The sequence below is a fragment of the Neoarius graeffei genome, chromosome 21 (genome assembly GCF_027579695.1).
Source record: "Neoarius graeffei isolate fNeoGra1 chromosome 21, fNeoGra1.pri, whole genome shotgun sequence".
In the NCBI taxonomy this organism is placed as follows: Eukaryota; Metazoa; Chordata; class Actinopteri; order Siluriformes; family Ariidae; genus Neoarius; species Neoarius graeffei.
Genome location: NC_083589.1, coordinates 55,629,325 through 55,654,053, shown reverse-complemented (window position 1 = coordinate 55,654,053; position 24,729 = coordinate 55,629,325). Strand labels below are relative to the sequence as shown.

The 24,729-nt window shown below is 41.6% G+C and overlaps 1 protein-coding gene across 1 annotated transcript in view; it reads left to right on the top strand.

Annotated features, from left to right (window-relative positions):
• The first annotated feature begins 576 nt into the window (after positions 1-576).
• The window catches only part of lmf2b (lipase maturation factor 2b), a 44,720-nt gene continuing 20,567 nt past the window's right edge, over positions 577-24,729 (top strand). Inside the window, exons 1-5 of the mRNA XM_060903384.1 lie at positions 577-796; positions 10,251-10,498; positions 20,711-20,739; positions 20,888-21,075; positions 21,181-21,362. Coding sequence (XP_060759367.1) covers positions 703-796; positions 10,251-10,498; positions 20,711-20,739; positions 20,888-21,075; positions 21,181-21,362 — 741 coding nt within the window. The 5' untranslated portion in view covers positions 577-702. The remainder of the gene's footprint in view (positions 797-10,250; positions 10,499-20,710; positions 20,740-20,887; positions 21,076-21,180; positions 21,363-24,729) is intronic.

The window sequence follows — 24,729 nt, the reverse complement described above, 5'->3', positions numbered from 1 at the left end:
CATGTCTTCCAAGCCTATGATAATGTGAGTGGCAATTTTGCTGACACAAAAGAAATGGCAATTGCATATCACTTTCACCAACACAGGACACATAGCTAAGTACTTACCTTCCTATTAGTACGTTAATTTTAATTCTACATTTCCATATTTTGGAAGGGACCGGGGAAAAAAATCATGCACTTACTGCCCTTTTTCTGACTTTGAGCCCCTGCCCCTCTATAATCCTGTGCACGTCCCTGGAGGCAACAGTGCTAACCACCATACCGCCAAAATAAGGTTTCTACCGTACAAGTCCTGTCTAATTTTTCTCCTTACTAAAACCATTTGAACACACAGACTCTTATCGGGGTGGCCATACTTGACGCTCGGGTGGCACTGGACACCCCTTAGCCACGCCCATGTGATGTTATATGACATACCCGATGTTATAATTCTTCCAAAGATTCCTATCAGACCCAAGACCCTGAACAACCAACGTGGTCTCGATCTCAACGTGGCGCTCGCGCTGCTTTTGCTTTGCAGACGAGACGTCACGTCGGTGCCGCACGCGCATGTGCTCCATGTGCGGAATAAGCCCCACCCACGCGCTTCCACTCCACTCCAAGTGCGACTTCCCGCTCACGCGCCCAGGAGAGGAAAGATTCAGTTCTGTCTTTTATCCAGAACTTCAGCACATCTGATCTGTCGCAGTTCAATTCGGAAATGGGGGGAGTTCGGATCCCAAGGCAAATGTTTCTGTGGAGCATGGCGAGCATATATTTATTTGCTTTTGCGTCTCTCTACGTCCAGATACCAGGTAGGAAGTGACCCTCAGCCATGCATGGAGGGTTTTTTCTGTTCATGGGCGCGGCGCTCATTAAATCACACAGCTTGCCTGTTTGGTTTTTGTATGAGATGCGTGTGAGTTTTCATGCTCGTGCATGCTGTCAGGGGAAAGTCAAGTTAACATGTTTTTATAGATTTTTTTTTTTTTTGAACCACATGCCAGTCTGCAAACTGATGCAAAACCTATATCGAGTGCATATCTGAAAACGGGTGTGTTTTAACCACCACCCAGAAAGCGTGGTGTTCATGTCAGCTAGAAGAGCTGCTGCACGCCAACATCAAGCGCATGCGCAGTCTTCCTTTTTTTTGGGGGAATGCGCGCGCGCTAAACTGACCCGTCATCATTGTGCGTGCGCGATGACGTCACTCCTAAGCAGAAGCGTTTGTGGGATTGCATGCTCTTTGAATTTCAAAATACAATCTACACTCTGCTAATATTAATCACTTGTTAATTTAATATTTTATATATTTTTTTATGTATTAGACAATTTTGTTTTAAATTGCAAACTAACTTTATCTCTATCATTATTCTTGGCTAAGGTCATATCACTGTTCCAGTCCTTTATATTTTGTTAAATTGCATTTGTTTATTTATTTTTCTTTTTTCCTATCCACATGCACTGGATATGAGCAACCGTGTGCTTTGATTGGCTACTCGACTACGAGGATATCAGCAAAACAAAATGGCAGAGCGTCTTGCTGAACCTACTGAGGACGAAATTAAAAACTCTACTCAAAAACAAAACCCCAAATATACAAAAAAAGCAACAAAATATGGAGTAAAAGTATTTGATAGTAAGAATATGGTGTCCCCCCCCCCCCCCCCCCCCCCCCAAGAATTAGCATTTTTCACAAATTGCTCCAGTCGTTTCGCCGGTTTGTTTACGTTCTAAGCAGAAATGATTTTGTCGGACGTTTTGTGTAAAGTTTCTATTTATCAAATTTGCAAAAAATAAAAATGCTCTGTTTCTCAAAATCCAGTGCATGTTGATAGAATAAAACAGTTATTCCACTTAATCTTGTTGGACGCAGCTTATTGCCGACTCGGTGCTATGTGCCTCGTCGGCTATCAGCTCATGTACGACTCAATTTCATAGAATAACTGTTATTTATTTGTTTGGTCCGGTTTCCATCAAATCCTGTGCTCTGATTGGCTGGCGAGTGGATCCGTATCCTACGATACGGACCCTGGATACGGACCTCTGGTGACTCGCTCGTTCACAACAACATAGTAGCAATTTTTGTCAACATTTATTTTCACAGTTCTCAAGAGAACATTAATTTTATAGCATGAATAGCGATAACGACAGTGTTCACAGCGAAAGCGAGTTTTACTACCCTGAGGAAGAAGAAATGAAAGAAAACATTTCAGGAGAAAGTTAAAAACCTGTAGCTGGCTGAATCCTGAATGACTCAATTTTGTATAAATAGGGGACTACATAGGTGGCAAAATGTAGTTTTTTTTTTTTTCCTGCCATGGAAGTGCACTTGTATACCAAGGAGGAAGCCATTTGCATTACAGCCGTGAATGAGGATTCAAAATGGCGGCTTGCCTTGGCTCGGTTTTCCCTTTCGGGTGCTCTTGTTTTCTGTTAGAATTTGGTCAAGAAAAAATAAATATATTATTTACCAGCTTAAGGTCGGTCCATATGGTGAAATACCGTGACCTTGGCCTTGAATACTGACCTCAGCCCAAAGGGCCTCACTCAATACTTTCAAGACCTCGGTCACAGTATTTCACGATACGGACCTCCCAGCTGGTAAATAACACACTAGAGTATCTCAAAATATTCCAATATTTTGAAGTTAATTTTTTCATAATTTGAATTCAAAAATGTAAATTTCATACTTTCTATATTCATTATACATAAAGTGAAATGTTTCAATGCTTTTTTCCCCCCCTAATTTTGATGATTATGGCTTATAGCTCATGAAAACTAGAAATCCACTCCCTCAAATTATTAGAATATTTCATTTCAAGTTTGAGTAAAACGGTATGAATACCATGTATCTTTCAGTCTAGGTCAGTACACAGAACTATGTTGAAGACTGCTGACTTGACAGTTGTCCAGAAAATGATCATCGACACCCTCCACAAGGAGGGTAAGCCACAGAAGGTCATTGCTGAAAAGGCTGGCTGGAAAAGGTGCACAAGCAACAGGGATGAGTGCAGCCTTGAGAGGATTGTCAAGAAAAGTTGATTCAAGACCTTGGGAGAGCTTCACAAGGAGTTGACTGAGGCTGGTGTCAGTGCATCAAGAGCCGCCACCACGCGCAGATGTCTTCAGGAAAGAGGCTACCACTGTCACATTCCTAATATCAAGCCATTCCTGAACCAGAGACAACGTCAGAAGTGTCTTACCTGGGCTAAGGAGAGAAAGAACTGGACTGTTACTCAGTGGGCCAAAGTCCTCTTTTCAGATGAAAGTAAATTTTGCATATCATTTGGAAATCAAGCTCCTAGAGTCTGGAGGAAGAGTGGAGAGGCACAGAATCCAAAGTGTTTGAAGTCCAGTGTGAAGTTTCTGCAGTCTGTGGCGATTTGGGGTGTCATGTCATCTGCTGGTGTTGGTCAACTGTGTTTGATCAAGTCCACTGAGTAACAGTCCAGTTCTTTCTCTCCTTAGCCCAGGTAAGACGCTTCTAACGTTGTCTCTGGTTCAGGAGTGGCTTGATATTAGGAATGCGATAATGGTAGCCTCTTTCCTGAAGACGTCTGTGCGTGGTGGCTCTTGATGCACTGACATCAGCCTCAGTCAACTCCTTGTGAAGCTTTCCCAAGTTCTTGAATTGACTTTTTTTTTTTCTTGACAATCCTCTCAAGGCTGCGCTCATCCCTGTTGCTTGTGCACCTTTTCCAGCCAGCCTTTTCAGCAATGACCTTCTGTGGCTTACCCTCCTTGTGGAGGGAGTCAATGATTTGATTGAGAACGCGCACGCACACTATCCAGCCAAAAATATGTGACCATCACACCTATATGTGGTTCTTCATCAAACTGTTGCCACAAGGTTAGAAGCACCCAGTTGTATAGGATGCCTTTGGATGCTTTAGGATTACCGTTTACCTTCAGTGGAACCAAGAAGCTAAACCTTGTACACAGGAGCATGATAGTGCCCTACGTACAATCTGAGCTCTATGAAGGCATGGTTTGCCAAAGTTGGAGTGGAAGAACTTGAGTATCCTGCACTGAGCCCTGACTTCGACCCCGCTAACCCCAGACTTCCTCATCTGACATCAGTGCCTGATTTCACTAATACTCTTGTAGCTGAATGATTATGGGGCGGCACGGTGGTGTAGTGGTTAGCACGGGCGCCTTGCAGCAAGAAGGTTCTGGGTTCGAGCCCAGCGACCGGCGGTAGCTTTTCTGTGTGGAGTTAGCATGTTCTCCCTGTGTCTGCGTGGGTTTCCTCCGGGTGCTCCGGTTTCCCCCACAGTCCAAAGACATGCGGTTAGGTTAATATGGGGTGGCCTTGAGCGAGGCACCTAACTCCCGACTGCTTCCCAGGTGCTGTTAGCATGGCTGCCCACTGCTCTGGGTATGTGTGTGTGCTCATTGCTCACATGTGTGTTCACTGCTTCAGATGGGTTAAATACTTACTTACTTGGGCCCTTTGCCCCGATCGGAGCATAGGCCACCGATGATGTTCCTCCATTGCACTCGTCTCTGGGCCTTCTTCCTTAGGTCGTGCCAGCTGTTGCCTGTACTCCTCATCTCCTCCTCTGTGTCCCTTCTCCAGCTGTTTTTTGGCCTGCCTCTCTTTCTTCTGCCCTGTGGATTCCAGGTTAGGGCCTGGTATGTAATGCTGGATGGTGGCTTCCTGAGTGTGTGCCCTATCCAGGGCCATTTCCTCTTGAGGATCTGGCTTCCAACTGGGTTTTGTCCTGCTCTATCCCACAGCTCCAGGTTGCTGATCTTGTCTGACCACTTGATTTTAAAGATCCTTCTCAGACAGGTGTTTTATGAAGGTTTGTATCCTGTGCTGTGTTGCTTTTGTTGTTCTCCATGTCTCAGATCCATGGAGCAGTACTGACTCAGGGTTTTTTCTAGAAAAAATTAGTATGAGCGCGCTCACCATGGCGAGGGAGCGAAGCGGGGGGTGGAGATGGTGCTGGTTCCCCCCCCCCCCCCCCCCCCCCGTGCAAAGCCTTTGAAAAATGCTCCAATGGGACATTCTGAGGCTATCTGAGAGGGAAATTGTAACAAATTGTCTGTCAACATTGAAAAAGAAAGACGTAATCATCTTCTGCCCCGGACAGTCTTTGGCTTTCTTCCGCTTCGTGCTGCGGGATGACATCTTTAAATGCCCAAGTGTCAACAAAAACAACTCGCGAACTACTTCTGTCAAAAGCTCCCGTGCCGGTGGGTGAAAGGTCATTCAGTCTCGAGAAATCTCACTCTACAAGTCAGCTGACCTTGTATGTAACCCATGTCAAATCTCGCGAGAGTAGCCGCGACAAGTAAACACCTAAACAACATGGCGCCTCAGTCTGGAAAACGCCAATTCGGATTGTTTTTGCACCGTCTGGCGGTGTATCTACTATGATTGGAATATTTTTGGAGCAATTATAATGTATTTGATGATCAGACACATTGTCACGTAATGTTGCTGGGATGTTTTCATGGAGTCGGTAAGGGGGCGCACGCCGAGAGTAAGAGGGCGCAGCGCCCCTGTTCCCCCGTTTAGACGAAAGCCTGCTGACTTGACATTAGAGTTGAAGATGGGTTAAATGCAGAGAGGAAATTTCACAATAAATCCCCACATCCTCACTCAAATCTAAAGCCTTCCCAGAAGAGTAGAGGTTATTCTAACAGCAGAGGGACTAATGGTCAGGTGTGATGGTCAGGTGTCCACCAACACCTACTAGAAATGAATGAAATTTGAGCTCTTATTGCTGGTTCTGTAATCAGCGAGTTGCAGCATGTTAAACTAAGCTTGTTGGTTGTATCCCAGCAGTGTTTTTAACATGGCTGAGGTTGTAATTCCTGTTTAACATCACCGAGCCTATTGCGAAACCCAAACAGACCGCACTGACTAAGCTAGGCCATCGATTTAATCTAATCATTTGTACCACCTTTGTTTCATTTTTAACCTTAATGGGTAAACAATTCAAAAGATTTCTGCAGTTAAGAAGCTGCATTTGTTTGAGGGCTGAAACTCAGTCGCTGTAGTTGTCTCCTTTGAATGGGTGGAGTAGCTTGAGTCACACTGTCTTATAAAGAGAAAGCAAAATGGTAGGGAAATATAACAGACACTCCCATGTATACACCTATGGAAAAATTTGAGACTATCTTGAACAGTGGTCACCATTAAAAGTGGTCTTTTTTTATTTTTTTTAAATTTTTTTTTCTCCTATAGCTGTATTTACTCACTCTTATCAACCTGCCAAATACACACACGATATTGCACATCCTACATGCTTAATGGAGCTTTCCTTGTACTTGAGCGTGTCTTTGTGTTCAGAGCTGAACAAGATTAACTCGAGGAATATGACGATACGGAAAGGCAAACTGAGTGGCACTCGTATATACTTGTGGTTGTTTTCATACAGAGAAACTCCAAACTTGTTTGGCTGGATAAGTGGCAGCTGCAACTCAAAGGCCCATATAGAACGGACAAATTTTTTTTTTTTTTTAAAGTCATGTGATCATTATTTCAGAGGTGCAGAAACATCCGGGTAGCTTTGAAGAGTCAGGTTTGAGGTTGGCGAGTAAAATCCAGCAGCACAACATGTGTAAATCCAACTCGCTGTGCTTTCCGAAGTGAAACAAAAATGCTGTTTGAGATGGTAAAATACACACACGAGTTTTTTTTAATTTTTTTTTAATTTTTTTAATTTGTATTTATGACATTTGGCAGGCATCCTTATCCAGAGCGATTTTTGAAGCCTCTATCAGTTATTATTCTGTCCACATTCACTGGATATGAGCAATCACGTGCTCTGGTTGGCTGCTTTACTACTAGGATATCAGCTCATATACCATGAGTAGAGAAAAACAAAATGGCGGAGCGTGTTGCTGAACCAACCGAGGATGAAATTAAAACTCTACTGAAAAACAACCCCCCCCCCCCAAAAAAAAAAAAAATACACAAAAGCAACTAAATATGGAATAGAAGTATTTGATGGTAAAAACATATCTCCCCCCCCCCCCCCCCCCCCCCAAGAATTATAGCATTTTTCACAAATTGTTCCTGTTGTTTTACAGGTTTGTTTACATTCTAAGCAGAAATGATTTTGTCGGAAGTTTTGTATAAAGTTTTTTTTTTTTTTTTTTTAATCAAATTTGCTAAAAATAAAAATGCTCTGATTTCTCAAAATCCAGTGAATGTGTATAGAATAAAAGTTATTCCACTCAATCTCGTCATACGTGGATTGTAGCACTACCAGCTGATGTCTGACTCAATTTTGTGGAATAATTGTTAAATAGCTAACAGTCAGCGAGTCATTGACCAGCATTTGGAATATGAGCTTTTATTCTATCCATGTTCATTAGATATGAGCAATCGTGCGCTCTGATTGGCTACTCTACTACTAGGCTATCAGCTCATATACCATGAGTAGAAAAAAACAAAAATGGCGGCACGTGTTGCTGAACTGACTAAGGACAAAATAAAAACTCTACTCGAAAATAAAACCCTCCCAAAAAATAAAAAAAGCAACAAAATATGGAATGAAAAGTATTTGATGGTAAGACCGTATTATTATTATTTTTTTTCCCTTCCCCAAAAATTTATCGCATTTTTCACAAATTGTTCCTGTCATTTTGCCGGTTTGTTTACATTCCAAGCGGAAATGATTTTGTTGGATGTTTTGTATAAAGTTTTTATTTATTGAATTTGCTAAAACTAAAAATGCTCTGATTCTCAAAATCCAGTGAATGTGGATAGAATAAAAGTTATTCCACTCAATCTCGTTGTACATGGCTTATAGACAACTCGGTGCAATGCGCCTCATCAGCTCATGTACGACTCGATTTTGTGGAATAACTGTTAATTATTTTCTGATGCTGATTCACTGCGAGGTGAAAAAATCCGTATTCTTGCACAGCTTTGGAAAAGTGTGGGGTTAAATTTGCCCATTTTCAGACCTGGAAAGTCATCAGATATCTTTAAAAAGTTTGGATTTTTTTTTTTGGACAAGTTTTTAAATCTGTTGTCCTTGGACTAGAAATGTCGGGATGTAACAGGAAAACAACACATTTGCTAATACACGATTAGTAAGTGTTCTGTTGTTTGGGTTTATTTTATTGCTTCCCACTTGAGCGATCCTGTGGGAAGCAATAAAAGGTCACATGACCAGGAGGGTTTTAGTCACATCCTTAGTAACTGCCTGGTCAAGGTCAGGGTTGTATCATCTCATCTCATTATCTCTGTCCACTTTATCCTGTTCTACAGGGTCGCAGGCAAGCTGGAGCCTATCCCAGCTGACTACGAGCGAAAGGCGGGGTACACCCTGGACAAGTCGCCAGGTCATCACAGGGCTGACACATAGACACAGACAACCATTCACACTCACATTCACACCTACGCTCAATTTAGAGTCACCAGTTAACCTAACCTGCATGTCTTTGGGGGAAACCGGAGCACCCGGAGGAAACCCACGCGGACACGGGGAGAACATGCACAGAAAGGCCCTCGCCGGCCACGGGGCTCGAACCCGGACCTTCTTGCTGTGAGGCGACAGCGCTAACCACTACACCACCGTGCCGCCCACATATATATGAGAGAGATGGATAAGAAATTGCAATGCTGTGTTTGCTTTTTCTTTCAGTACTTTTTTTTATTACAAAAGCAGACACATTTAATAATATGACAGTTTAATCAACTGAAACTTGTACAAAAACTGTAAGTTAGCATTTTAAATGCTGACTGCAACATTTGCAAAACTTTTACAAAGGTACTTAAAATGTCCGACACACGGACTTTTTGTAGTTCTAAATCGAGCGTTAGGCCTAGTTCGGATGAAATTACACTATTAAAATGATCACTGAATGATTTGTTTTTCTGAATCTTTACTATTTTGTTGTTCGCTAGAATACCATTTTGTGATTTCACACTTAAGCAAATGTTTGAAAACTCCGGATCTGCTTCCTTCATGGTGGCTGCCATTTTTTGTGCCGCACGGCGCATGCGCAGAGCTGATTCAATTCTATATTCTGCGCGGAACGCAGGGCTTTCCACAAGCGCCGGCTGCCGGCCATACAACCGACTACACAATTAAGTCCAGCCGGCTGCTTTAATGACTTATTTTTGTAGCCTACAGGCTCTAAATATTAATTTTCGGTTTTAATAAAATTAAATGTTTATCTAACGGACTGACAATGTCAAACTGAACCGCACTCATTTAAGTTGTGATTCGCGCTGTTTGTACCGATAATAACCACAAATTCCCCGCCGACTTCGTTGATCAAGGGAGAGTAACTCATCCGCGGCCCCGACATGCGGTGTGTGCGCGCACTCGGCAGAGGCAGTAGTGTGTCGGAGGTGACATCGGAGGGAACAGAAGCAGAGATGACGCTTATTTTGTCTCTGGTAAACCAGTCTTCTCTCGTTCAATTACGTGCTAGCATCAAAAGACACCGCTGGTTGTAAATGAAACCAAACTGAGTGGTTGGAGTGTATTTGCATACACAAATGGAGAAATGTTGGCTGAGTGTGTAATTGTGTAGCCCCACTGCAGACCGTTGTCGTTGTTAATTCATAGCATGCTCAGCTGCGTGAATGTGTCATGCACCGAAAATAAGAGATTTACAAGCCAGGAACGCCTCATGATGCAATACGCAAGAAAAGAAAGATTTACTGCCATTTTACTTTGTATTTGAGTAAAGTGAATAAATAAATGGTCTGCGGAAAATACATTTAATCCTGGGAACTGCGTGCACAGGAGTTTATTTTGTGTTTACTCCCCCCTGGCTGGCTACTTATTTGTCATGGCTGGCTAGTATGAGCCTTAGTGGAAAGCCCTGGGAATGCGGAAATGTCAAGTTCAATTTTAGATTTACGAACCCGAAAAAAATGTCGAAAAAACGGCGTTAAAAAAAAAAAAATTCAACGGCACAAACGGCACTCACCCGGCCGGTGGACCGGAAACAGAACATTTTTTAATAATGGCCTGATGGTTAATGATGCTTACGAGTCAGCTTGGGACAGTAATCATAATAGGAAGTCTGCAATGTTTAAAAAACAAACAAACATGGAAACCAGGAATGGTCAAGAACTATTTTATTGCATTTTAGTACACAACCTTTTTGAAACATGATTATAAGGGAACCTGGGAGTGTTAGCCCTGGATGCTCCACCCAGCAAACATGAACAAATTGATCTCGGTTCCTTTTAGTTGTCTTAACTGTTATTTAACGCTTGAGTTTTTATATGCCTGGGTTGTGCATACAGTAAGGTGTGTGTGTGTGTGTGTGTGTGCGCAGGTCTGTATGGTGAGGATGGTGTAAAGCCAGTGCGTGTACCCCGAGTGGGGACGCCTCTTCTGGAGAAGCTGCAGGACATCCCGTCCCTCCTGTGGCTCGCTCCGTCCTTGGACATCGGACCTCAGCAGGGTCTGGAGCTCATCTGTCTGTTGGGGGCGCTGCTGAGCTTGGGAGCCGTGCTGCTGAGTGGCCTGAGAGACAGTCTGGTTTATCTCTGCCTCTGGGCACTTTACCTTTCCCTTTACACTGTGAGTTTCTCTCTACACACCTCTTTCTGCTTATCGCTCACCAAAGATAAGCTGGGCTGATGCTGATGACGTCTTGGTACTGATATTAATCACCTTACTCCTGCGGAGGGAAAGAAACAAAGTTGAATACATAATTATTGTCTTATGCCACAATGTTGATGAATTCTCTGTTCTGATCGGTAACAAGGTGTTGATTAATTTTCTAGAACGGCAGCTCTGACTGTAATTCCGGCTGTTGTTTAATTCCCAGGTTTATTAACCCCGCCGACAGTAGTCGGAGGGGTTATTATTTTCACCTGCGTCAGTCTGTGTGTGTGTGTATCTGTCTGTCTGTCTGTCTGTCTGTCTGTGTGTCTGCAAGATATCTCAAGAACCAATGGATCGATTTGGACCAAATTTTGTACGTGTTGCCAATCACCCAGGAAGGAAACCATTAAATTTTGGAGGTCAAAGGTCAAGGTCATGGCAGAACTTCGAAATTTTCGCCCAATGTATTTTAATAGGGAAAAGGCGGGGTTTGCACTCGTTAGAGTGTCCCTGTCTAGTATTAATACTCCTTTTCATATGTTATTGTGAATGCTCTGGAAAAACGGTCAGTACAAAAAATCAGCAGTTTGTGTTAAAGGGGTAAAGCCAGAGATGCCTACTAGTACGGATTGGCCGTATTTTGTACGGAAAAGTTACGTAAATACGATGTTGCGGCAAACAGTGTTATTTTGTACGGAATTATTATAAAGTCTTAAAAAATTCCAGTGAGTTGTTTTTAAATGTCCAAGCGACTTTTTCAATCCATGCGCGATTCACGGCCATTTATTTTTATGACAACCGCACGTGCTGTGTGTGACATGCGCAGATTCCGCACATTTGTTCGTGCTATTTTCGCTCGGCATCACACACGCATGGTGCTGCTTCTCAATAGTGGAAATGAAACGCTCAGTATCGGGACAAGTGAAACACAGGTCTCAGGTGTTCCTCCCACGATATACGGTAGAATGGCCGTGCATTACACCCAGTCAAAAGGGCAATGGATACGCGCACTGCAAACCGTGTAGAACTGACATTAACATCACTCATGGTGGTCGCGATGACTGCACGCAGCATGTCAACTACAAAAAAAAAACCAAACATATGGAGTATGCTGAAATGGCGAGTCAGGCGGAAAGTAAATCTGGGGGTATCCAGCAGTTTTTTACGAAATCTGTGGATGAAAAGACACGGAACGTGACGCGTGCTGAAGCGGTGATGGTTGACCTGTGCTTGGAGTTGAACTTGCCGATTAGTGCCATGAAATGTGAGTTAAACTTATTCAGTTTCTTTTTACATGTCTGATTTTTATTCACTGAAATATCAAACACTGGCTGTACTTCTTTAATTCAAAGTCTTTTCAGTGTTGCAAGTGCAAATGTACATGTAGTATGATCAAAAACAGAATTTTATGATTAGTGTTGTTGGGATTGTGGCAAAAAATTGATCATTCCAGTGTTTTAAATACAATTATAAATGTCATTTTATTCAGTGTCTCTTCTGAAGCATTATGCTGGAGTATTTATATATTGGGACATTAAGATAACAATGTCGGACTCTCTTTGGCATGAAATAAGAATTTTTTTTTTTTTTTTTTTAATATTATTAGAATCCGTTAACAGGTAGAACATTTTGCCAGGCAATATAATATAATACTTTTGAGGAGTTACATTCAATACCAATGATTGGTAGTCAACCGTAATGTCTGCAAACAGGGAACACTATTGTATTTATAAAAATGTGATATATTGTATACTCTAGAAATTTGTTGAGTGGAAATTCAATTGAGATGGCTGCTCGCGTTTTGTTTATTCAATTAACAGTTCTTTTTAATAATTTAAATGTTAAACATATTGGTATATACACCTCTTTATAATGGCAATGCGCATAAATTAATGTTACTGAAATAGAGCTGTGCAATATATCGTATTTTTATCACTATATCGATATTGGTGTCAAACGATATCAAAATTCATAATATCGATATGAAACGATTTTTTGTCATTTGTAAGGTAAAACAACCCTTCTGTCCCCTAAGGCACACCGTAGCCTTGTATACGTCATCCATTCTACTCCCGCGATATCTCCGCAACAGTAAAAAATCGGTTCTTCTGTTTTCATACGTGTCGGGTGATTTGATATATTGATTTCTTAATATGTAGTTTGATTTGCTTGCTAATAGTTATAATAATACAATTAACATATATTTACGTCATATTTTTGGATGTGGGACTGGGTAATGTAAAAATGGCATCTACGGAAGAAAACAAGCACAACAATATTAGCACATATCCAGCTTGCTAGCTGTGTTAGATGTGTTAAACCGTGTGGATTTAAGTGGAATAATTGCGAGTCGTCCTGTGGTCAAGGCAGCGTTTTAAGGTAAGGCAATTTGGTTATTAATGTTGCCCGCCGCGGCATGTTTACTTGGGTTCATTTGATTTTGACTTGTGCATCTGCAGCTAGCATCATGCTTTGAAGTAGGTTCTGCTAAGGACGGGTTTATTGCGCGATGTAGACGGACTCAGATGTAATTACATTGTTTTTAAAATTCCGTGCGCTTAAAACGGTGTCCCCCTGCTAATCATGTAGCCCTAATCATGTGTTGCTTTTACTTTTCCTAATGGCGAGTGAAATATCTCTGCAAATGGTATTTCAATGCTGACATGCCAAAAAGATAGCGGAGTCCACATTTGGAAGATGAAGGAAGAGAAGCCTGATGCTTGAAAATAGATCGCTTAATCCACAACGCATATCTGTATTTGAGACATAACCTGCAACTAGTGGGGATGTTTTGGAATGACTGTGCGTAGGGTGTTTTTGGCCACAGAACACTAACCCACAGTAGTAGGAGGACTACTGGGTTCGTGGATTTTGTCTGTTGACTGAGCGACGCATGGTGTTTGCCTTGTGCCATTTCACGTAGCATCTAGCCGCAGTGCCACCTACACTTTCAGGGAATGTTTACATGCCGCTGAGCTATTTTCATGTATGTTAATTCTTCAGGACTTGTCTCTATATTGTGCGTGTTCACACACGGACTGGCCATCGGGAGTAGCGGGAGTTTTCCCGGTGGTTCAGTGTGGGCCGGCGGAGAAAAAAACAAAACAGTTGCGCGCTGGCCTTTAATATGATAAGCAATGTTAACAGTTTCTTTAAGAAACTGTTAACATTGTTTATTACAGTTGCACGCTGGCCTTTAATATGATAAGCAATGTTAACAGTTTCTTAAAGAAACTGTTAACATTGCTTATCATATTAAAGGCCAGCGCGCAACTTTTTTTTTTTTTCTCCGCCGGCCCACAAACTCCCGCTACTCCCAATGGCCAGTCCGTGTGTGTGCGTGTTTAATGTTGGTGTCTTAACAACACACAAGCTTACGTTGTTGTGTGTGTGTGTGTGTGTGTGTGTGTGTGTGTGTGTGAGAGAGAGAGAGATTTTATCCTTGGCTGGCTACGAGCCAGTGTGGACGTTACGCAGTAATCACTGGTAATACCGGCGCTGGCTCCATCCTCTGTGATCGGAAATGTTGAGTGAGGAGAACGTGAGCCTTGTGCAGGCGATAGGACCTATGCAAAGTATGCGCTTGCACAGTAAATAGTTTAAGTAAAAGGCGTTTCAGGGTACAACGGGAAGGGTTGACAGGTAGCCTATGAGGCCTGTACTATAAAAATGTGGCCCGGTGCCTCGGGTGTTGATGATCGGGGCTTTAAAAAAAAAGTGTATAAATATCGTTTTAAAAATCGCGATATCGATATTTACTGAAAAAATCGTGATATTGATTTTTTCCAATATCGAGCAGCCCTATACTGAAAGTCATTCCAAAATACTGAAAAATGTTTTCAAGAATACTGAAATTCAAAATTTGGGGTAGGCATCTCTGTAAAGCTATAAACAGTGTCGTAGTCAAGTCACTAAACCTCAAATCCGAGTCCGGTCTCGAGTCCCCAGTGTTCAAGTCCAAGTCATTTAAAGAAAATTTCAAGCCAAGCCGAGTCGAGTCCGAGAGCAAGACTTCAACCGCACCATTTGACGGCGGCTGTTTTAGCGCCATTAGCATTAGTTTGTTCCTGAACGTGCCGTATGAACAGGTGAATGTGCTTCTCTTTGTCAGGGAGTGTGAAGTATTCTGTCAGAGATGGTTGGGAGACGGATGTAAGTGCAGAAGGTGTGTTTATTAATACAAGTGAAGATGGTAAACACTCCAGAACGGCAGGCAAAATGTCGAGCGAGGCACAAACAGGCTATCGTACACTCGGCAGAATCAAAGACAAGAAACAGGAAACCAAATAAGGTTCAATAATGTGTCAGCAACGTGACTTAATACTTCACAAAGTAAGCGTGTTTTCAGTCTTTTATATAGGCGCACTGGTTGGGCCTTAATCCTGTGCAGGTGAGAGTCTGCTTGGCGCTCGCACTGTCCGTAGCGTGCCCGAGAGTCTATCTGATGCACGTGCCAAGGCGCGTAGGTGTGACACTCTTGCACAAAATTAGTACAAAAATTAACGTAGATATAAATATCTTATGGCAAATTATTATGGCATGTTACAAAAAATACTGTAAAGAAAATACAGGGATGAGAGTTTTCGGCGGATTTCCGCTTTTTCTGAGCAAAAATCGATATGCCAAATCCGTTGAGATTTTTTTTTCATTGAGGGGGGTTGGGGTATGTTCCTTCGTGATACTCAAGCGTACGATGATGTTACAGGTTTACAGTTTCGCCATCTTAAGTCTCGCGGTAGAATAAGTGTTATCTACAATGTAATTGGCCAAAACATCGCTGGCGAGAGCATGATAGCCAATCATAACAGTTCTTACAAGAGTGTGGGAGAGAACTAAAGCCAATCATAACAGTTCTTACAAAAGTACTCGCATCAGTTCTATTTTATCGAAACTTGCACATGTTCATCGTCGCTGCGCTTCAAAAATACGTTTCTCTTTCGTATCTGCTTTTTTACTCAAAATGCCGAATACAATTGACAAGCGAGACGAAGCGAAGGTACGTGAAATCGATGCTGGTATAAAAAACAGAGAGACAAGCTGACAAGCTTTTGTCTTTGGCCAAAAGGCTGAAGAAGTCGAAATGATCAAATGAAAATGAGAAGTGACTGTGAACTATAAATAATTGTATAGTGTACATAGACATTATCCCATAAACTTGGCATTCGTTTGATTTAATACATTGAACATGTATATGATAGTCAGTAAATCTGAATTAATGCTGACAGTTTTGAAAACTTAAATATTTCAAAAGACTTTTTGAAATCATATGCAACTAATGAGGACATAGGGTGACTGACCTTTTCTCCCTAAGAAATTTTATTTAATATATGAACATTTTGATAATTAATAAAACTTGCGTTTAATGTGAATTTAGTTTGTCATTTTTGTCGATCATGAATTATAACCATACCCTTGAATGTAGAATGTGATTTTATTTTGAATTCAAACAATACTCCTATTGATTTGAAACATATTTTCATGTAAATATATAAAAAAGACAACAGATTTTTTTTTTTTTATCTACTACAGCTCAGATTGCAGGAAAAGTGGTTTGTAAGGCCTTATTTTTCAAAATTTTCCTGGGGGGGGGTATCCCTCCCAGACCCCCGGCTTCGGGCGCCATCTTGTTTTCTGCTTTTTTGGGCACCACCCACTCTCATCCCTGAAAATATCAGAGTCCTCGTCTCCGGTTTCCGAGTCCAAAGGCAGTTAACGTACAAGTCCGAGTCATCAGTGCTCAAGTCAGCTCGCGAGTCGGGTTTGGGTCCGAATCCTGGACTTGAGTACTACAAGCCTGGCTATAAACACAGCAAAGTGTTCAGGATGGAGGAAACGTTGTGTTTATCGCAAACATGTTGAGCTGTGTTTTTTTTTTTTTTTATTGTGTCTTAACTTCGAGAGGAAGAAGGGAAAAATGTGACAAACACAAGTGACAAACTTTCTAGTTTCAGTTTTGTGGCTGTTCCACAACATTAAACGTTACTTGAAATGAATAGAAAGTACGACATATTGTTCTTTTAATAAATAAAAATGTTTGCATGGTAACAGTAACTCGAACACCAATAATTTTGCACACCGTGCATTTGTGTGACTTTAACATACCTGGTTAATGAGCATCCATTCCAGAGCATCCAGGTTAAAATTCCAGCGTGTGTAAGGTAATGGTGTTCATCTGCATGACCTAATACTCGTTTCTCTTGTTTTTCATGCTGTATAACAACTCGTGTGACGTGGCAGTGATTCCTGCTCACTTAAAATTCGAGGATTTGTGCTCAGCCATGTTTTAGCTAAATCTATAGACTTGTCTCCTTCACAATATTCTATCCACATTCATTGGATATGAGCAATTACGCAGTCTGATTGGCAACTACTAGGATATCGGCTCGTAGGGCTGCACGATTATGGAAAAAATGATAATCACGATTATCTTGATCAAAATTGTAATCACGATTATTCTTGATGTTAGGGAAATCACTTAAATTTTATTTCACTATATTCAAACAAACAATATGAACAGCTTTCAGTGCAGAATGAAATTTAAAAGAGAAATTCTGATTTCCAAATGACAAACAGTGATGGGAATAACCGCGTTAGAAATAAACGGCGTTACTAACGGTGTTACTTTTTTAGTAACGAGTAATCTAACTAATTACTTTTTACATCGTTATAACGCCGTTCCCGTTACTTACAGTAAAATACTATGCGTTACTTTATTAAAGCTGTTCTCATCTGGCACGCTGCTCATTCAGCCTTTCTTTACTCTGCTTTCGTGTGGGGCGGGGAGACGCGAGACAACGGCACAGTAAGCCAATCAGAGTAGATTTGGACAACATACGTAGGTAGGCCACGCCTACTGCACTACTGCGCACTTTCAGAGCGAAGACAGAGCGATGGCGAGCGGTCAGCCCAGCACTGCGCTTTCACATTGGAAATACAGCCATTACTTGAAATAAAAGGCAAGAGTGTTTACGTGCAATGCACATTATGTCGAGGAACAAAGCCTCGTCAGTGGCCAGCAATTAGTAACAATTTTAATAACTACAAAAATATATTAAATTTGATAGATGTCTTATCTCACATTGTTCCACAAAAATATTAATATAGCGTAGATAACATTACTAACTGGTTCTGTTAAGTGTCCATTTCAGTCATTAAACACATTTAACATTCACTTTTATTATGATTACACTAATTGAATTTGATCTTTTTTGAGGGGGAACAAAATGTAACGGAATAATTACTTTCCCTGGTAATTAGTTACTTTTATGACAAACTAACTCCGTTACTAACTCAGTTACTTTTTGGGAAAAGTAACAAGTAACTATAACTAATTACTTTTTGAAAGTAACGTGCCCAACACTGATGACAAATAAATGAAATTTTTATCCAAGAAATTACCAAAGGATGAAGGAACTGAAAACTCAATTGCAACAATTACATAGCATTATACTGAGACCTACAAGTTTTTAGCTAGAAAGACCAGCCTATCAACATGCTCTAGCTTTAAACATGAGTGAAGGCAGGTCACAGCATTGCCTCCAGTGCTAAATAGTCTGTTGTTCCGACGTAGTTAGCTTTTCTCTCTCACCTCAATCTGCTACCTACTCTCACGCTATCACCCCTTGAAGAAGATACCGCCGCACTGAAGCTCTGCGCACTTGGCCAGTGTTGCCAGATGCTGCTGACGTTTTCCAGCCGAAAATATGTTCAAAACCCGCCAAAATGCACTTAAAACCGCCCAATCTGGCAGCACTGCACTTGGCTTGCTTGCTTATTTAGGCGGAGTAATGAAACCTTACATGCATCGGTTCGCCCCCTAATGGTTTGGTGGAGTACTGGTCAAAAAGTGCTTGATCAGATATGCAGCAGAGCTCGCATTTTAAATGGAAATAAATCGCGATTTTCATTTAATTTAATCGTGGCAGCCAAAATCGCGATTTTCGATTAAATTCGATTAATTGTGCAGCCCTATCGGCTCGTATACCGTGAGTAGAGAGAAACAAAATGACGGCACTTGTTTCTGAACCAACCGAGGACGAAATAAAAACTCGACTCGAAAACAAAACCCCAAAAAAGAGCAAAAATATAGAATGAAAGTATTTGATGGTAAGAACATACCCCCCCAGGATGATTATCGCATTTTTCACAAATTGCTCCTGTCGTTTCGCCAGTTTGTTTACATTCTAAGCGGAAATGATTTTGTCGGATGTTTTGTATAAAGTTTTTATTTATTGAATTTGCAAAAAAAAAAAATGCTCCGTTTCTCAAAATCCTGTTAACGTGGATAGAATAAAACTTGGTGCTACGCGCCTTGTCGGTTATCAGCTCATGCAGAGCTTTCCACTAAGATTCATACTAGCCAGCCATGACAAATAAGTAGCCAGCCGGGGGGGGAGTAAACACAAAATAAACTCCTGTGCACGCAGTTCCCAGGATTAAATGTATTTTCCGCAGACCATTTATTTGTTCACTTTACTCAAATGCAAAGTAAAATGGCAGTAAATCTTCTTTCTTTTCTTGCGTATTGTATCATGAGGCGTTCCTGGCTTGTAAATCTCTTATTTTTGGTGCATGACACATTCACGCAGCTGAGCATGCTATGAATTAACAACGACAACGGTCTGCAGTGGGGCGACACAATTACACACTCAGCCAACATTTCTCCATTTGTGTATGCAAATACACTCCAACCACTCAGTTTGGTTTCATTTACAACCAACGGTGTCTTTTGATGCCAGCACGTAATTGAACGAGAGAAGACTGGTTTACCGGAGACAAAATAAGCGTCATCTCTGCTTCTGTTCCCTCCGATGTCACCTCCGACACACTACTGCCGGGGTGGGCAGTTATTTTTTCCATGGGGCCACATGAGAAACAGAAAATTTTGTGGAGGGCCGGACCAAAAGGCTGAACTAAATTCTGCATAATATTAATTGTATTTCTTTATAGAAAGCAATAAATAACATTGTTTTCACAAGCTGCTAAACCTGGTAAGAGTATGGAAAAAACGAGGTTGCCTTACAAAAAATGTAATTTATTCAATCAAATTTCCCAAAACAATGGTTAACAAAATGTAAACGTTTGTACCTTTTTTTTCCCCCCCCAGTCACATCCACCCCGAAACACAATAAAGACATCACAATATTTTCTTTCTACTCCAAATATCAAGCAAGATACGTCATATTATAATAATGATGCCCACATTTGTAGTCTAATCACCTATTTTGGTGTTTTTCAGTTTTTCGGATCTGCTCTCCGCAAACTAAACACACGGCTTTATCTCTGACTTCAGTAAATAAATACTTAGCAGTCCATGTTTTGTTGAAAGCCCTGCATTCGGCATCTACCTTTCTTCTTTTTGCGGACATTTTGGGGGCTAAAGTCTTCTTGTGACTTGCTTGCAACAACGTTGATTCGGTGTAGGTATCAGATCTATAGATCGGCTCCGGCGCCTGCTGGTGACGTCATACTATGTGATTGGCTGGACCGTTTGAAGGATGACGTACAAGTTTGTGGTTGGTCTGGACAAATTACGGAAGTAGTTATTGCGGGATTAGGTTTCGTGGGATTTCATGTCGCGCGCATTGCGTTTTTGTTGAACACAACTTCAAAATAAAAGCAATGCACATTCAGAAAAGTAAAAAAAAAAAAAAAGAAGAAACCGGTTGTATGAATCGCTATTCAGTCCATGCATGAGGTAAAATTAGAAAATACGTTTATTTTGTAATTTCTAATTAACCTTACGCGGGCCGGTCAGAATGAACCAAAGGGCCGGATGCGGCCCGCGGGGCGTAAAATGCCCAGGTCTGCACTACTGCCTCCGCCGAGTGCGCGCGCGCACACCGCATGTCGGGGCCACGGATGAGTTACTCTCCCTTGATCAACGAAGTCGGCGGGGAATTTGTGGTTATTATCGGTACAAACAGCGCGAATCACAACTTAAATGAGTGCGGTTCAGTTTGACATTATTGTCAGTCCGTTAGATAAACATTTAATTTTATTAAAATCGAAAATGAATATTTAGAGCCTGTAGGCTACAAAAATAAGTCATTAAAGCAGCCGGCTGGACTTAATTGTGTAGTCGGCTGTATGACCGGCAGCCGGCGCTTGTGGAAAGCCCTGTCATGTACGACTCCGTTTTGTGGAATAACTGTTAAATGTACTGATTGAATTTTTTTTTTGCAGGTTGGGGGAGATTTTCTTCAGGCAGAGTGGTGAGTCGTTTCCATCCCCTCACCTGACTGTATTGTCGTAGTGGACAGCGTGCGATGTTTTCAGTTTCACAAGGACCATTCAGTTATTCATTCAGACCCTGAGTGTGTGTGAGAGTTTTCTGTAATTTGTTCTCCACTTTATTTTTAGGGACCGTCTTCTGTTAGAGGCAGGTTTTCTGGCCTTCCTGGTCGCTCCATGTGGTTTAGTGCGACGCTCCTCTGCCCCACATGATTCTGTGACCTTCTGGTTGACCCGCTGGCTGCTCTTCAGGCTTGTATTTTGCACCGGAGTGAGCAAACTGGCCAGTGGTGACCCGTGCTGGTGGGACCTCACAGGTGTGTATTTGCATTGTGGACAAACCTAGAATAAAGTGTGTTTTTGAGGTTTATTTTGTGTTAATCTCAAACCATCCCTGAACAATCCACTCATCCCGTTTGCAGCGCTGAGTCGGCATTATGACACCCAAGCAAACCCCACACCCTTGGCCTGGTACGCCTATCAGCTTCCTGATTGGCTGTCGAGGCTCGGTGCAGTTTGCATATTGATGGTTGAGATTGCTGTTCCGCTTCTGATGTTCTTCATTCCTGTTCGTGGATTAAGAATCAATGCCTTTTCCATCCTGGTGGGACATTTTACACGTTACATGTTACAAACTAAATGCCATTATTAAAGGAGAACTGAAGTCATTTTTAAACTTGCTTTATTTCCTAATTAGCGTGTTATTCAATTACGTTCTCTGTTTTAGTAACCTTATATCGTGACTCGTATTGGCAACGAATTGCAATTAAATATTATACTTATCGGCCTATTCGGTTTTTAGCCGTGTTGAATTTAGTTCGTTTGGTCCACGGCAGGCGTCGCTTATCCGCGCGATCTTCACGAGACTTGTGCGAGACTTCGAAACGTGAAGTGTCAGCGCCGCCATTTTGAAAACTGTTTTCCAAACGAAGTATTGCACAAAAACGAGTTTACATGACAATTACTGCTGACTTTTTTTCAAACTTTTCTGATTGCTATCAAAACAAACAAAACTTCCGGCTTGATCACATCAGCATTCGAAAGAGGGCGCGCACGTCTTTTGAAAACGTTGGCAGATGTTGGTCACTTTGATTTCCGCTGTACGTTTTACTTCCGTCCTACGATGTCTCACACAGGTCTCAACGAATCTTGTTTACGGCCATTGCTTTGACATATGGACTGATGTATTTATTTCAAACACTCAGAACTTGCTGTAGCAGTGACAAAACGGCTGTCAGAAATGCATTCCGATATTTAATAAAACGAGAAATGGAATTTTGATGATAAAAAAATTTGCCTTCAGTTCTCCTTTAATGGATAAATAGTCTAGTATGATGTGTTGTAATTTAAATAAAAATATTATCAGAGGTAAATTGCTGTTTTCGGACAGTAAACAGTTTCTGGGCGTGAGTAATTGTACTGCATGTGGTGTTGATTTAGTTTCCTATAACTGCATGTGCCATGTGAGTTATTCCCTCCTGATTTAAGGAATCATAGATAGATAGATAAACTTTATTTCAACAAGGTGGCCCATTCAGCACAGCTGGTATCCATAGGGGCCCTGAAAAACTATACTAATTTACAATTTCAAAAATACGTCACAATAATCTTTAATAATCTCATTAATATGATTGTCTAAAAATGAATTAAAGCTACAATTATGGTCTTAAGAGGAAGGGAAAAAACCCAATGAAGAAAATTTAAAAGAAAAAGATGTATGAAGGTAACAAAATTTTCATAATTACAGTTGTGGTCAGAAGTTTACATACGCTCCTCATGGGCGTGAATGTCATGGTAATTTTGGGCTGTTAATGATTTTCCTTGAACTCTTCCTTTTCCAGGGTGGAATGATTATACAGTGTACATCTTTAACGACTTTAAAAAAACAAGAATTGAGTGCACAAGTTTGAATTTATTTTGGATTTTCTCTAATCCACACAGGGTCAAAATTATACATACAGGCTCAAATATATACATACATACATACCCCCACTAATATTTGGTTAAATGTCCCTTAGCAAGTTGCACCTCGACCAGACGCTTTGGGTTGCCATCAACAAGCTTCTGGTTGGATATTTGACCACTCTTCTTGGCGGAATTGGTAGAGTTCATTTAAATTGGTTGGTTTCCTGGCACAGACCCAGCTTTTAAGAGTAGTCCATAAATTTTAACAGGGTTGAGGTCGGGGCTTTGGGAAGGCCATTCCAGAAGCTTAATGTTGGCTTGCTTTATCCATTACAAAACCAGTTTTGGTGTGTTTGGGATCATTGTCCTGTTGGAACACCCAATTGTGTCCAAGTTTCAACCGTCTGGCTGTTGATTTGAGGTGAAATTGAAGAATTTGGAGGTAGTCCTCCATTATTCCATCCACTTTGTGCAATGCACTAGTACCACTGGCAGCAGAGCATGATGCTACCACTGCCATGCTTGACAGTTGGTGCAGTGTTCTTAGGTTTGAAAGCCTCACCTTTTACTCCTCCAAACATTCCTCTAGTCATTGTGGCCAGATAGCTCAATCTTTGTCTTGTCGGACCATAAAACTTTTCTCTAGAAGGCATTTGGCTTGTCCATTTGGGCAGCTGCAAATTTCAGTCGAGCTTGAAGGTGTCGATTTTGGAGCAGGGGCTTCTTCCTTGGTCGGCACCCTCTTAGTCCATGGTGATCTAAAACTTGCTTCACTGTGGACAGTGATGCTGGTGTTCCAACAGTTTCCAGTTCATGGCAGGCTTGAGCCTTGGTGGTTCCTGGGTTGTTCCTGAACATCCTAACCAATTTCCTCTCATCTGAGAGTGACCGTTTGGTCTTCTTCCAGACCTTGCCAAAGTGGTGACGCATCCGAATAATTTGTACTTGCGTACAGTTGTTTGAACTGATGATCTTGGAATCTGCAGTTGTTTAGAAATGGCTCCAAGGGACCTTCCCAACTTGTGTAAATCTACAATTCTCCTTCTTCGATCTTCACTGAGTTCCTTGGACTTTCCCATGGTTCTGAGTATTGGTCAATCTAATGACTGCTGTCAAACAAATCCTTTTTATGCTGGCAAAGAGAAACTACCAGTTGTAGTCAATCATGATCACTAACGAGAAGTTAATCGGCTTTGGCCTTGTCAAGTTAAGACATTGTAGAACCTTCAGCACCACTTATTAACAGATTTAAGCGAATGCATGTAGCCTGTATGTATAGAGGGTTTCCGCATGACGTCACCGCGCCGCGAGATTTCGGTAGTCGCCATATTGGAAGACCACGTACACATCTATGCAAGTACATACATACATAAAACAAACTACACCTGAAATGTAGCCAGGGCCGGTTCTGCCCTAATCTGGACCCGGGTGCAACATCGCGCAAACCCCCCCCCCCAAAAAAAAAAAAAAAACAACACACCAGTCTAAATCAGGACAACCAGGGTTCGAACTACGGGGTACTCGGGGGATCCGAGATCCCCTGAAACGGACATGAGATCCCTTGAAAACATGATTTGGGAAATGTTGGGGGGGGGGGTCTCTAAAATATTGGCAAAATGATGTTTATTGACATAGCAATCGTGTGTAACGGGAATCATTTGCATATCCGAAGTGTTGTGTTTACATCAAAGATAAAATAAACCGATATGACAACGACTGCTGCTGCCAGGTTGGTTGTTGAGTAGCCTGACTTTTTTTTTTTCCTTGCGTGTGGTATCATTGTTGACGCGAGGTTGTTTTTTGAACATGCCAATGCGGACACGATTTCCCCTGATGAGTTATGACTTCAGACGCGATGCGTGTGTGGAGTCCGCGTGATATGTGCGCAAGATAGGCTTCTCATGTGTTTGGAGATCCGTGCTCCGAGACAAGTGCAAGCACCCCCCAGGGAAAAAAAGGGACCCCCCGAAAATATCGGCATAGTTCGAACACTGAGGACAACCATCACATAACTATAAACATTTTAGATTAACTATTTTAACTAAATGGGCTATAATAAATAAGCC